General features: G+C 44.3%; 1 protein-coding gene across 1 annotated transcript in view; it reads right to left on the bottom strand.

Moving 5' to 3' along the window:
• LOC130389061 (solute carrier family 23 member 1-like) overlaps positions 1 to 11,386 on the bottom strand; it is a 31,499-nt gene extending 20,113 nt beyond the window's left edge. Inside the window, exons 1-2 of the mRNA XM_056598725.1 lie at positions 11,315 to 11,386; positions 614 to 793 (exon numbers count right to left, since the gene is read on the bottom strand). Of these exons, the coding sequence (XP_056454700.1) occupies positions 614 to 793; positions 11,315 to 11,386 (252 nt within the window). The remainder of the gene's footprint in view (positions 1 to 613; positions 794 to 11,314) is intronic.
• Positions 11,387 to 15,585: the final 4,199 nt, after the last annotated feature.

Genomic DNA, 15,585 nt, shown 5'->3' with positions numbered 1-15,585 from the left:
TACCAGGGTTAACGCCATGCATCATTTTAGACTTAGTTGACTTTTTAAATGATTAATTTGTTGATGATGCATGGATGACGCACGGATACATGGATACAGGGCGGGTTGGAGAACCGAGTGGCATTCAGTTACGCAACTTCGGTCAATGCACAAAGATTAATGTGATCATTCATATAGCGTTCACCGTCGAGGATCGCTCTGGCAGCTCTGTGAAAAGGAGGAGGAGGAGGTCAAGGATGAGGAGGAGGAGGAGGAGGAGGAGAAGAATAAGGAGGAGGATGAGGAAGTGGAGAAGAAGGCGGAGTAAAAGAGGGAGCAGAATGAGGAGGAGGAGAGGAAAGACAAGGAGGTGGAGAAGAAGAAGAAGAACCAGGCTATACTTTATGAATCCCTGTGGGGAAAATCCATCAATGCAGTTTCCCCGCCGAATGCCAAAACTGACGGGGCGCTCGTTATACGCAGCCTTGGCTGGCTCCGGTGGAGCTGCCAGCGTTGATATAGTAAGCGTGACGTGCCCGTTCTGCTTCTCCTTCAAAGTGCCAAGAGCGGGGTTACAGAAGGAGAGGGGCAGGAGAGGGGACAGGAGAGGGGCAACAGAGGGGGCAGGACTCACCTGGAATCCCAGAAGGATGCAGAGGTACCACGGTGGCCGGTCGTTGAGGGAGTACACCAGTTCCTGACCCTTCCCCACCTCCTCCTGCTCCTCCTGCACCTCCTCCTCCAGCTCTACCCTCGGGGGGGTGCCGGAAACCCCAGTGCTGTCACTCCGTAGCTGGTCCTCAACCTCAGGGCCCTTGAATGATTAATGGGGGAAGTGACACAGACGTATTACCTTCATAAAGAGGAGGACACACAGACACAACAGCACCATAAAGATGGATCACAAAGAATAACCATTGTTCGGGCCTTCTTTTGTTTTATTGTCGTTATCTCAACTGTTATTTCTTATCATTGATTGTCTCATGTGGGAGAATCGAACAGTGTTTTAGATCCCTTTGGTTCCTTTGGTGTACCGAATGATCTTTGAAGGCCCGGAAAGAAGGGCTTGGTTTACAGGGCTTGCATGTGTTTGCTTGCTTGTTTCAAAATTACCTCATTGTGTGCGTGTGTGTGTGTGTGTGTGTGTGCGTGTGTGTGTGTGTGTGTGTGTGTGTGTCGTGTGTGTGTGTGTGTGTCTGTGTGTGTGTGCGTGTGTGTGTGTGTGTGTGTGTGCGTGTGTGTGTGTGTGTGTGTGTGTGTGTGTGTGTGTGTATGTGTGTGTGTGTGTGTGTGTGTGTGTGTGTGTGTGTGTGTGTGTGTGTGCGCATGTTGACATGGAGTTGACGCACTTAGGGACACATGGACAACATTAATTTCAAACTGTAATATCAGCGTCCTGGAGGCAACGTCCCCAGCCATGTGGTTTGAGGTAAGAAAGCGCTTAACCAATGAAGTAAAAAAGTGAATGTCAAGCTAAGTGTACCCTCTACCCTTCAATCAAGCAGGCTTGACTTTCTATGTTTTCTTTGGCGAAAGCCATTTGTCGGATATAGCCGACTTCACAAGTTATTAAAATGTATTTATTGTTTTATACGTTTTTTGCATATTCAAGTTGTCCTGGTTGACTCCAATAGGGTTATCCTGGGATTCTGACCAATCTGCCAACGGATGTTTAAGTGTTCATAGTGTCTGGCCCTACTTCCATTCAGAAAGATTTCCAGCAGACCTTGCCCGGGTTAGACCAGGTCAGACCGTTTATCCAATACGGGGCCATGACTGAATAGAGGAACCAGCACTGGGGGGAGCACTGTTGTCACACGTTCCTTTGGTCTGATTGGCTGTAGATCTATCTAATTGCAACAGCTACTCTCCCAGGAGGTCTTCTCAGAGGACTGTTTTCTTTTTTGTGTGACCAACCCATAAAACATGGAGATTGTTGTTTTCTTGATTGCCTCAATCACATTTACAAACCTCTGCACCTTTGTTCTCAGTGTCTTCATTAAACAACGATCATCATCAGCGCAAAATAAATAAATAAGGCTATGATACAAAATGCACTTATTTTGTGTTGTACGTCCTGCCACTTAATGTATGCACTTATTGTATGTCGTACTTAGTTATAGTACTTAGTGGTTCAGAATTTTATTCTAGCTAGCTTTGTTGTATACAGGGAATGGGTTAGCCCCTAGCGATTATTAGTGCTTTGCACTTGGTTCTATGAACAGCCTTACTGTACCGACAGTGATATATTGTTCACCTTCTTCTGACAAAGGTACATTTGAGGCCCTTCTTGAGTCTGCAAACTCATTTCAACTCCTATTACTTTCCAATGGAAAAACTTGTGGTGCGTTGTGCCGGGCCAAAATCTCAGGGCCAGTTTTCTGTCTAAGTTCAGACCGGCTACTCTGCCGTAGTACAACAATATCAAAAAAGCCACTACTCACTACCAAGGCCAGCTCCTCACCTATCCTCTCTCCTCTCCACTCTCCTCTCTTTCCTCTCCTCCCCTCCTCCCCTCCTCCCCTCTCCACTCTCCTCTCCTCTCCTCTCCTCCCCTCTCCTCCCCTCTCCTCTCCTCCCCTCTCCACTCTCCTCTCCTCTCCTCTCCTCTCCTCTCCTCTCCTCTCCTCTCCTCCCCTCTCCTCTCCTCTCCTCTCCTCCCCTCTCCTCCCCTCCTCTCCTCTCCTCTCCTCTCCTCTCCTCTCCTCTCCTCCCCTCTCCTCTCCTCTCCTCTCCTCCCCTCTCCTCCCCTCCTCCCCTCTCCCCTCTCCTCTCCTCTCCTCTCCTCTCCTCCCCTCTCCCCTCTCCTCTCCTCCCCTCTCCTCTCTCTCCTCTCCCATCTCTCCTCTCCTCCCCTCCTCCCCCCTCTCCTCCCCTCTCCTCTCCTCTCTATCCTCTCCTCCCCTCTCCTCTCTCTCCTCTCCTCCCATCTCTCCTCTCCCCCCTCTACTCCCCTCTCTCCCCCACTCTCATCCCCTCTCGACTCCTTCCTCTCGACTCATCGCTTTGTCTGTCCTCTCATCTCCTCCCCTCTCCCCTTCTCCTCTCTCTTTTCCTCTTCTCCTCTTTGTTCTACCCCCTTCCTTCTGCTGATGTTATTATACATTAGAGATCTGATATTACAGCGCAACTGACAACTTTACATTGACAGCCGCTTGTAGCACTAGTTATGAATGATATAATGCCCACTAGGTTGGACCCAAGGGGGGAAACATGCACTACTTAACTGCTTGAAGACACACTGAGGACCAGATGGATGTTAAGAAGGCTGCAAAGAGCCCTAGCAAACAACAGTGAGTTATGCGCGACCATTTCCGCTGGACGTTCTCGTTCAACAGGGGTAGAGAGAGTGGCGACAAGACCTCACGTGAGTTATGGACTGCAGGTCGTCGTCTAACAGGAACCAGATGCGTTGTCAGGACAGGAGAGATCACCGTGAGATTCGCGGAAAGGCGAAATTAAACTCACAGAACAAGTCCTGACCTGCTGGGCCATCCAGGCCACTTGGAGCCAGCCAGAGCCCGTATCATCTTACACCCATCAGAGGAATCCCACCTGAGGCTGATGCAAGGAGCGCCCGGCCTGGTACTACGTGATGGTTAGGTTGGGGCCTCATATCCCTGTCTAATGACTCCATTTGCTTGCTGATAAAAACGCGTGGATATCCGCGGATGATAAGGTGGAGGAAGAAGAGAGTCTTATGCTGCTCAGAGCACAACTCTTTTAGGACCAAGCTTTCGCACTCCCTGTTTTCTATGAGCTTTGTTTTCGCTCCGATGCATGTTAAAATGTATATGCCAGTTGTATGCCGCAGGTTTATTTAATACTGTTTTTTATTCCTTCTGATGCCATGTGGTTCCTATGGGAGATCTTTGGTTACATATTGAAGAGTGAAAGTGGTGCTTTTGTGCTTTGGCCACATTGGTATTTGACATGTTTGGATCATATCAATGGCAGACCCACTGGAAGAGAGTGCATTCTATGCTTTCTATTATAATCCATCAGTGTATTTTCATACAAGACAAAACATTTTTTATGTATGCATGATATTGTATTGATATCGCATGTGGAATTGCCAGGGGGAACACTTGTGTGTTTTATTTGTGTTTTGAAAATAGGACTGCTTGTTGTTCTAACTTTGTTGATATGATATTATAATGTGAAACACGCGTCAGCATGTCGCAGGGCGGCCGCCCGTTGCTAGTACGGTAACGTACGCATCACTTATTCACAGATCTCTGAGTGAAGCAAGAGAACCAACATACAAGGGACTACATTAAGATTCAACTGGCATTCATAAATCCTGTTGGAAATCCATCTGAACGCGTGACGTCGGTTCAGAATGTATACGTGTCGCTTGACCTAGCCAATGGTGTGACCCAGAAACCCATCCGTCGATATCCCCAAGTGCATGCTGGGAAAGATTCACATCTGTGTTCATAACGCTAATCACGGGCCATGGATGGTTTTGCACCGACAATGTTTATCATTTGGAAGGCGACAGGCGAGTGTACGTGTGTGTGTGTGTGTGTGTGTGTGTGTGTGTGTGTGTGTGTGTGTGTGTGTGTGTGTGTGTGTGTGTGTGTGTGTGTGTGTGTGTGTGTGTGTGTGTGTGTGTGAGTGAGAGACATTGAATCGTTTCCACCAAAAATGTGCATTCTCTCAGGGAAGACAGTTCACACCCCAGGGAAAGGGAAAGATGAAAGTTGCCAGTTTCTTGTACTCTCTCGGTGAAAAATCTGAAGTGGGCTGTGAGGATGTGTGGAATGATGTCCATGAGGAGTTCTGCATGATCTGCAGGGCGACAAGCGAGGAACACACTGGCCCAACCGTTGGCTATCTGAAACGTTTGGGGAGACTCGGACGAGTTCGGGAACAAATCTGTTCTGTGTGTTCAGCTGTGTTGGAAGCTTTTGGGACCGCGTGGACGGTGTCTTGTCGATTCAACTTGCAAAGTCTGAGAGCGTTGGCGGTCTGAGGACTGGAGCCATAGGTTGGTTGTGTGCTAGCTAGCAAAGATTTGTGCCGCTAGCACACAACCTGTGAATCAGTGCGGTGTGTGGGAGGGGCGGACTACCGCCACGAGACGAGGGCCACCCGATGTTAAGGAGACTTTTTGCATCGCACGCAAGCGCAGAATATACACACTACTGGGTAGATGGCAGTAGCCTGTTGTCGGTATGTTCCAACGCAACTTTTCTGCCGAACGGGTCAGATGACAGGCAACCGGGTGGTCGGATAAAGGCAGTTAGCCGTTGGTTTAAGTCTGGGCTGTATGTGGGCCCCTTGATGCAGAACAACTGATGAGTGTCTGTCCGCATCTCGTACGTTCCAAATCCTCACATTCCTGACCGTGTAGTTTGGATGAAAGAAGGATTTCTTGGAAAGACTTCATCATCAACATTTATCAATAAGATTAGGTCTCATGACATATATATATATACTTTCAAGGAACTAAAAATCGCCCAGTGGAAACACATGGCTTCAGGAGGAATAAAGACAGTATTCAATAAACATGCGGTATACAACTGGCATCCACATTTCAACATGCATCCGAGAGAAAACAAACATAGGAAAACAGGGAGTGAGCAAATTTAATCAATTTTTTTTTTATTCTGTCAATAATTTTTTGCTCTGAGTACCACCTGCATAAGACATTTACATTTAGGGCATTTAGCAGACGCTTTTATCCAAAGCGACTTACAATAAGTACATTTGTCTTAAGAAGTGCATCAATACAATGGTGGCTGGAAGGGGGAGGGTGGCTATGCAGAGTCGAGGTGGACTCTGAACAGGTGAGTCTTGAGTCTGTTTCGGAAGATAGTGAGCGACTCTGCGGTCCTGAGAGCGGCAGGGAGCTCGTTCCACCACTGAGGTCCCAAAACCAAGAAAAGTTGTGACTTTGCTGATCGACCTTTGCTAGCTCTTAGCGATGGCGGTACCAGGCGTCCAGCTGAGGTAGTTGAGCGGAGGGATCGAGCTGGGGTGTGTGGCTTTAGCAATGCTTGGAGGTAGGCAGGGGCAGTTCCATCGACTGCCTTGTATGCCAGTACCATCGTCTTAAATTTGATGCGAGCTACTACAGGGAGCCAGTGGAGGTCCCGGAAGAGGGGGGGGTCACATGGGAGAACTTCGGTAGGTTGAACACGAGGCGCGCTGCCGCATTCTGGATGCGCTGCCAAGGTTTAATCGCAGAGGCAGGAAGTCCAGCCAGGAGTGAGTTGCAGTAGTCGAGGCGGGAGATGACCAGTGATTGGACTAAAAGCTGAGCTGCTTCCCTTGTGAGGAAGGGACGGATTCTGCGGATGTTGTAAAGTGCAAATCTGCAGGATCGGGTCACCGCAGTGATGTTTGCAGTGCAGGATAACTGATTGTCCAATACCACACCGAGGTTTCTGGCAGTTGGAGAGGGAGATACAGTGATGTTCTCGACGGTGACCAGTAAGTCCATGTGTGGGCAATCATTCCCTGGGATTAGGAGAAGCTCGGTTTTGTTGAGGTTAAGCCTCAGGTGATGGGCAGTTGTCCAGGTGCTGACGTCCGCCAGACATTCCGATATGCGGGATGCAATCAGGGTTTTATCAGATGAGGGGAAAGAGAGAAATAGCTGAGTGTCGTCAGCATGGCAGTGATAGGAACAATAAAAAATAAGACTATTTTTTTTATCCTCCACCTTATAATCCGCAGCTCGAAATCCACACGTTTTTTAACAGCACGCCTAGGGAGTCATTAGAAAGGGATAAAGGCCCAAAAAAACAGAAATACGTGTATCTATACATATTTTTATATATCAATATCGATAAATGAGACATCAAAAAGAAAGAAAGCAAAAAATGGGGTTCTCCTACCGTCAAAAGTAGTTATAAGGATTGGCTTGACCTTGGATCCCAACCTGACCGTAGACCCCAACCTCATTTATCATCTCTGACTGGTGGAATTCTTATTTCTGTACCTTCCTCTTGAGCAGATTAGCGTCCATGTAGATGTAGACACCCAAGGAAGAACCTTTTGTGGATCTACACCACAGGTTGGTGTTAGGAGAAGTATGGGGCTGGGGGGTTAACAGCTTTGAAAACCTGCACATCTAACCCTAACCCTAACCCTTTATTTATTTATAGTTTGCTCCAAGATTAAATCAGCTTTGATACATCGCGACATAGCCGGAGCTATAGCCTAAATTGGAATTCCTGTGTCGGTGCACGCTTTGGTCCAAGCCCATTTCACCGTCCTGCCACGGCTTTTATGCATGCCCTTAATGCCTCTGCTCTCCTCTCAAGCAGTGACAAAAAACCCTGGGACCACTGTTAAAGAAGAAGAAAAGGAGGTTTGAAACATTACCACAGGGGAGGAAAATGAACTTCAACAGAACCCCAAACTTCAACAGGTCTGATTTAGACTCTATGGGTGATGATGAGGAGGGGACCTGGCCAAGAGGAGATGATAGGGAGTAGTGTGTGTCTTGAAAGACATGAAGACATCAGTAGACTACAGGAGTTCTCACGGCGAAGGCAAGGTTGTCCGTGTCTTGTTCTGTCAGTCCTAGCTCAATCTTGTGCTCCGTAGAAAGATGCATGGTCGAATCCAGAAATAAAAAAAAACTTTTTACAACGATTGTTAGAAAAGAATAATAGCAATCGAAAAACAAAAAAGACAAGAATCTTGGGGAGTGGTTCAGAAGAGGAACTTTTGAGGGACCATTCCTTGATCCAGGTGAGCAGAGAGAGAGAGAGAGAGAGAGAGAGAGAGAGAGAGAGAGAGAGGAGAGAGAGAGAGAGAGAGAGAGAACAAGAGTACTTGAGAGAGAGGACTCTAGAACCTTCAGAGAGCGTCCGAGAGAAAACAAACATAGAAAACGGAGTGAGCAAGTTTAATCTTAAAAATGTTTATTCTGTCAATCTTTTTTTGCTCTGAGTACCGCCTGCATAAGACTCTTTTTTTTTCCTCCACCTTATAACCCGCAGCTCGAAATCCACACGTTTTTTAACAGCACGCCAAGGGAGTCATTAGAAAGGGATATCAGGCCCAAAAATCCAGACATACGTCTATCTATACATATTGTTATAGATCTATATCGATAAATGAGACATCAAAAAGAAAGAAAGCAAAAAATGGGGTTCTCCTACCATCAAAAGTAGTTATAAGGATTGGCTTGACCTTGGATCCCAACCTGACCGTAGACCCCAACCTCATCTATCATCTCTGACTGGTGGAATTCTTATTTCTGTACCTTCCTCTTGAGCAGATTAGCGTCCATGTAGATGTAGACACATAAGTTCATTGCTGATGAGGTGTTATGGCTGTGCAAGCTATTAAGATAACCCGTCTTTTTCAGAAACCTTTGTTTCCTGTGACAAGATTAGGTATGTGTGTGTGTGTGTGTGTGTGTGTGTGTGTGTGTGTGTGTGTGTGTGTGTGTGTGTGTGTGTGTGTGTGTGTGTGTGTGTGTGTGTGTGTGCGATGTGTGTGCATGCGATGTGTGTGTGTGTGCGATGTGTGTGTGTCTGTGTGTGTGTGTGTGTACGTGTGTGTGCGCGTCTGTGTGTGAGCCTCTGTGTGTGTGTGTGTGTGTGTGTGTGTGTGTGTGTGTGTGTGTGTGTGTGTGTGTGTGTGTGTGTGTGTAGGTGTGTGTGTATGTGTGCATGTGATGCCTGTCTTATTGTAAATGTTGGATTGTGGAATTGTTCAATTGAATGTCTGAAATATTCTCTTTTGACAATGTAAGCACCCGTAAGGCATAAACTGAACCTTTGCTCCCATCTAGTGGTTAAGATCTGTAACTACTATAGTTTCACAATAGCAACAAACGAAGCTGTACAATACCCTGTTACAAATTGAGATCACTAATCACTAAAGTAAATTGACAGTTGCGACAACTTATAAATATTGTTGATGTTGATGGTTACTACTAACAGATAAAGTAACTTGGGAAGGTTACAGTTACCTTGTTAGTAAGTGACTTGGGAAAGTTTGAAGTAACCTGTGACAGCTTTTGACAGATTGCTTTGGTAAATGCCAAAAGTTGTATAAAAATAAACTAATACTAAATGTATTCTTTCAAAGATTAATTACGCCTGTCAACTCTGTGCTTGTCCAAGACAGCCATTTAATCATTTTATTCTCAGCCTTGCATCCAAAGACATTTTCTTAGTGTTAGATAAGCGAATAATACTGATTTCAATTATCATGGACGCAGAGACGTCACGTTGGCAGTTCAGTAAAATGACAGTCCAATATTAAGATGGAATGTCACTGGTTATTTGTTCTTTGAAACAGGGCGTTCCGATGGGATTACATTTGCACCATGACAGCCCTCGACTTCCAGAGAAATCTGCAAAAACACAAAGGAAGCACCCACAACAAACTTGAGGTTGCATAATATACGTAACCTGGGAACGTTAGAAGTACCTTGGGACAATTAATAGTAACCTGTGACAGTAAGAAATAACTTGGGACAGTAAGAAGTATCTTGGGACAGTTAGAAATACCTTGGGATAGTTAATAGCAACCCTTGACAGTAAGAAGTAACTTGGGACAGTTTGAAGTCCTTTGGGACAGTTAATAGTAACCTGGGACAGTAGGGACTAGGGAGTACCTTGGGACGGTTAAAAGTACCCTGGGACAGGTAGCAGTAACCTTATATTCACTGTTGTAATGTATACACTTATTGGTTTATCCAGTAAACTAACTTTTTAACAATTTATTGTTGAATTTGAGGTATTCAGGACTCATCTTTACATTCACAGAACAATAGGTAAAACACAATGCGTCATTTGGTTTACCCATAAAGACCAAACCATGCTTAAAAGGGACACATAGAATAACAGTAGACTTTCGTCATTTATGTTTGACTGTAAACTAATACTAAATGTGTTTTTTCAATGATTAATTATTCCTCTCAACTCGGTGCTTGTCCCAGACAGCCATTTCAACATTTTATTCTAAGCCTTGGTTGATTTATTCATACAAATAGTTATGGAGACACAGTTATGAAACAAGACATAGGGTTTTTAATCTTGACACTGGCAGTGAATGAAGAGCACATTCCCTTGACCTCTGACCTTGAACTGAAAAACTCCTGGGGAAATTAAACAGAAAACAAAAGAATCTCTGTCCTAACCCAAGGGACAAGGGAGGGGGGTTGAAACTGATCCTACCTTTAATGGCAGATTCCTTTCGCTGCCAATATTGTCTTTTGTGTGTGTTTCTTATGAGACGACCAATGATTTGAACATGTCGATCAGTTTTTGCGGTCGGATACGTTCGCTGGTTTATCCAAAGTTCTACCTAGCTTTAATGTCTCAATGTAAGTCGCTTAAGTTGTCGTAAATGAGAGAGAGCTAATAAAAACAGTAGTGAAATAATATTTCATCATCCTACAGAGGGTTCATAGTTGGATGATAAAATGAGACAACGCTAGATTTTGCTCATCTCCACCAGATGTATTCAAATCATTTACATGTCATGAATGAGTGTATGAATGAGAATACAAAGACGCAACAAGGACGCTGTGCCGTCAATTAGTTTGGAAGCCAAAAAGAATGAACCACACAAACGTCTTCTTGCCATCTTGACCGTTATTTAGAACTATAAAATGGTACATCGTGACAGCAAGGACAGGGGGAAGAAAACTACATCTTTTCTTTTGTTCCTACAGCTGTTCCCTGTTTATTTGGTGACCCCAGGGTTTTTATTTTTCCTAAATCTTTCATAGATCAGAAATTGAGTGGTTCTACAGCACAGGTTGGTGTTAGGAGACGTATGGGGCTGGGGGGTTAACAGCTGTGAAAACCTGCATTTCCCCATGCTGTCTGACCTCTGCCCTTACAACATACACAACAAACCCTTTATTTCCTTCTTCTATATTCACATCTTTCTCTTTATGTCTTTAGATCTTGTTGACCTGTTTCTTTTGATGATCCATAATTGTAACTAGGCCTCCATTTTTATTTATTTACAGTTTGCTCCAAGCTTAAATCAGCTTTGATACATCGCGACATGAACTATAGCCTAAATTGGAATTCCTGTGTCGGTGCACGCTTTGGTCCAAGCTCATTTCACCGTCCTGCCACAGCTTTTATGCATGCCCTTAATGCCTCTGTTCTCCTCTCAAGCAGTGACAAAAAACCCTGGGACCACTGTTAAAGAAGAAGAAAAGGAGGTTTGAAACATTACCACAGGGGAGGAAAATTAACTTCAACAGAACCTCAAACTTCAACAGGTCTGATTTAGACTCTATGGGTGATGATGAGGAGGGGACCTGTCCAAGAGGAGATGATAGGGAGAAGTGTGTGTCTTGAAAGACATGAAGACATCAGTAGACTACAGGATTACTCACGGCGAAGGCAAGGTTGTCCGTGCCTTCTTCTGTCAGTCCTAGCTCAATCTTGTGCTCCGTAGAAAGATGCATGGTCGAATCCAGATCCAGAAATAAAAAAAAACTTTTTACAACGATTGTTAGAAAAAAATAATAGCAATCGAAAAACAAAAAAGACAAGAATCTTGGGGAGTGGTTCAGAAGAGGAACTTTTGAAAGACCATTCCTTGATCCAGGTGAGCAGAGAGAGAGAGAGAGAGGGAACGAGAGAGAGGGAACGAGAGAGAGAGAGAGAGAGAGAGAGAGAGAGAGAGAGAGAGAGAGAGAGAGAGAGAGAGAGAGAGAGAGAGAGAGAGAGAGAGAGAGAGAGAGAGAGAGAGAGAGAGAGGATCAGGTGGACTCTCGAACCTTCAGAGAGTGTAGTAAACAGCGAAAAAAGTTAAAACCCGAAGGAAAAACAAGCTCTTTTTCTATTTGTACACGCTTGCGACTACGCATTTCCCGGAGGAATGACTTGAGGGAACGCTCCTGCTGGGGACTCTACTGTAGTCTCTGCTCCCCTTGCTCTGACTGGTCCAGGCTAGGCTTCACCGCGCACACGGGGGGGTCGATTTAGTGTCGCAGTCTACCGGTCATGTGCAGCCCTTGAGTTTCCCATGCCTGTCACACCCCTCCAACCAGCAAGTGGGCTCCCAACGAGCCAAAGTAAATACATGAAATAACCAAAAACTATAATAATGTTACAATCCCAATGTGCTCAAAAATACACACGTTGTCACATGTCCTCTAGATTCAGCATTTCTCTTAAAGGTAGGGTATTTGGAGACACCAAGTTACAATTTGAAATGGACCCCAGGCCCGTGTGACACCAGTGAGTGGGTCCAGGACATTCTCACCTGATGGGCCATGTGACACATCAGTCAGAGAGTCCAGTCTACTCCCATTTTGATGTACTCTCTGAAGACAATGCTTACATTCACACGTGTGCATCATCTCTGTTTGTATAAGGATAATATATGTTCTAAGGTCACATTGAGATTCAGAAGACATAGGGGTATGCTGACATCCACACAGTATGACCCTGATGGGAAATTCTATATTTGATGAAAGTCCAACTTTGTGTTGTGTAAAATTCGGGGATATAAGGAGCTGTCTGGGATTCATTCACGAGTGTGTATTCGCGAATACCATTCAGCTTTGTTGTCTCTCGTTTGCGGGTGGCAATAAACTCTCCATCTATACTTGACCTGGACTCCCCGATTCCTCTTTGCTTATAGCTAGTTGAAGTAAATTAGATCAGTTGTAATTATTAATGCTACAACAGTTTCAGCATTAAGTCCGCCAAGCAGTTTGGAAGACTCTGGTAATGTGCAATGAGGTCACGGGAATGGTGCACGCAGGTGGCCGTGTAGGTATAAATGGATCCATCCAAGCCGTGAGAAAAATTATCCGCAGGAAAAAGGATGCAAGCGCCCATTAAGGCTTAGCCTATACGACGCGAGCCCGCACCCACAAGAGATGTTAAAGTCTCAAAATGAAATGCCCATTGGCCATAGAACTTTCTCTGTTTACCAACATGCTAACAGTGTTATTGTTTACAAACAATAACATTGATTTATTGATTGCTGTCAGGATGTAAAGAGAACTTCTACGAAAATTATAAAAAGTGATGAAAAACACAGCCTAAAACAGGTTGACGTCATTATTAATGGCTATTGGTGATGTACAACTGGGTCCTATTTTACCATTTTGTATATTTCACTTTGCCATGGCTAATATAGCGATTTCTGCAGACGCTTCTAGGACTTTCTCCTAAAGAAGACTTTATTTCCAGGCAAATAATAAAATAAAATCCTGACAATCAACCTTATTCATTTAAACTCTTTGTTTTTCGATATTGTGTTTCATGCTTGCACACTTTGATATTTCTGGTTCCTAAAGTAGGCTACATGTAATATTGACGACGCCCCACAATTAAATGTTAGATTATAGAATAATTACATCGATTAAATGAAATGATTATGATGGGGGCTATTATCAATATCTCGCCTACGGACACGCAAACCTCCAGGCCGGCCCTGCACATACCGAACGTTAAACGGATTTCCTGATCGCCTAATCGATTCACGTCCGCAGCGCAACGGTCACAAGAGTGTGTGTGAAGTAGTCTTGAGTAGGCGTTTCCAGGGTATTATCCATGCTTTTCTCTAAGCTTGTTTGGAGATTGAAGATTTGATACAGTGAATCATAAGGACCTCACCTGACGCCACACAAGGTTAAAACATCTGGCAGACAGGTTTGTATCGCTGCTGGCTCCACAGAATATTAGTTTTAGTTTAAAAGGGCAGGCCACAATGACCCCCTCACATCGATTAAAGAGCCAGAACACTTGAGAAGAATATGCACGAATATATATCTCGCCATATTGCCACAACCTTCACTCATAACTTTCTTTGCTGCCTGCATGTTTTCTCACTTTCATTAGTAGCCTACGTCTGGTGGCTAGCCTATATGTTTCATGACTGAAAAGGGAAAGTGCTGAATTAATGAACTATAAAAAGAGAGAATGTTAATCATCTACAATTTGTACATGGCAAAATAATGGAAAAATGTTTGGTGGATTCTGTTCCAAAATACCGTCCCAGTACACGGCATGAACAAGTTAATTAAATTAGTTAATACATTATAGATTATTTTTGACCTGATAGGCAAATGAAAGGTAGGCCCATGTGTTAACTTCTCAATGAACCCTAACCCAACAAATCCATAGATAATCCCATGTCTAATTAAATATCCAGGACATGTGAAGGCACATACATACTGATTAACATACCTATAGGTGTAAGAGATTATATTTCGGATCTTGGCGAGGTACAGGCGGTAGAAGGAAATAAATAAAACGAACCATGTGCAGTGGTCGACTGTGACAGACATGAGAGAACTGCACGCTATGCTGTTTTAAAAGGTTTGGCACGCGTACATTTGGAACTTTGGTCCAAGATACATCACCAATTTATCACAAATATTCTGGTGTTTTTTTTCCGAGTAGGCCTAGGCCTATATAGTTCCACCCGCAGTGTAACCGGCTCTGTGTTAATCTATTAAAGAGAGATACGTTTGAGTTGACAGGGACTCGTCGAGCTCAGAAGTCATGGACTGATTTGATGCTGATTTATAACAAAAACGGCAATATAGAAATTGCCCCCACAGACATGCTGCCTCTCTCCCGGCGCACAAATCGATTCCCCTGGATTTGAAATGCTCACATGATGTCCGAGCTGAAGTGGTCCCGCCCCCGCTCCACTCAGAGAGTCCCTACCTGTCTTCCTTCATGTCGATAGTGAAATGTTTTTCCACTGTGAGAGTCATTCTGTTCGAAGGGGTTGTAAGTTCCCTATTCTGCCCCATTGGTTCCCTTCAGCATCTGTTTGTGACTTCCCTGCAGTCTGATCTCTGCATTTGGGACACAGATAAGATTTGTGTCTGTGTGTTTACCACCTTCTCGCAAAACATTGTATCACAACATTCCCTCATGTCCTTGTTCCCTTATTGTCCACTAGGTGTCAGTAGAGGATAATCCAAAAAACCGATGCTTGGTTTTTCTGCAGAAAGGTCTTCAACATTAGCTCTTCAACATACTACCTTTTAAGCAAAATGAAGTCCTAAACATGGCAATAGTTTTAGCATAACTTTCCAACGCTATCATAAAATCAATTATAACTCATTCCTGAGTGCCTGAAGTAGTATAATTTAATACACAATGGGATGACGGGGCCTTACTGAATGGGTGAGAACCCCAGACTTGTGGATCATTCATTATTTCTAATTCAATGCACTGTATTTTTTTGTGTTAGGGTTAGGGTTAGAAATGTGTATGTAATGTGTAGGCAAATTGTACCCTGTTCAAATTATATTAATTCCCTGAAAACATTTAATTTAATATTTTCATAATTGTAACAATGCATTGCATAATTGATAACGTCTCTGCAGCCTTTTGGTGCAAAAACGTGGTTATTTTAAGAGAGAAATCTGAATAGCATGTTATTACATACAGAGGTAATTATGGAATTTCAAGGAATTTTCAAGATGGTTACGTTCCAAAGGTGTGGGCCTCCCAGCACCTAGATATGAGACGCGTCTGTATCATCAATAGACACAGTGCATTGTGTCTATTGATGCACACATACCCACAGGCTAATCAACATTTGAGGGCTAGCCCCCCCCCCCGCTGGGTGCCTTAAGTATGCTAGCAGGAAATGGCTGTGTGTTCGGCGGCACCAGCGAGGATTAAT

Source organism: Gadus chalcogrammus, chromosome 9, assembly GCF_026213295.1.
Source record: "Gadus chalcogrammus isolate NIFS_2021 chromosome 9, NIFS_Gcha_1.0, whole genome shotgun sequence".
NCBI lineage: Eukaryota > Metazoa > Chordata > Actinopteri > Gadiformes > Gadidae > Gadus > Gadus chalcogrammus.
This window is presented reverse-complemented; position numbering and strand designations above follow the sequence as displayed.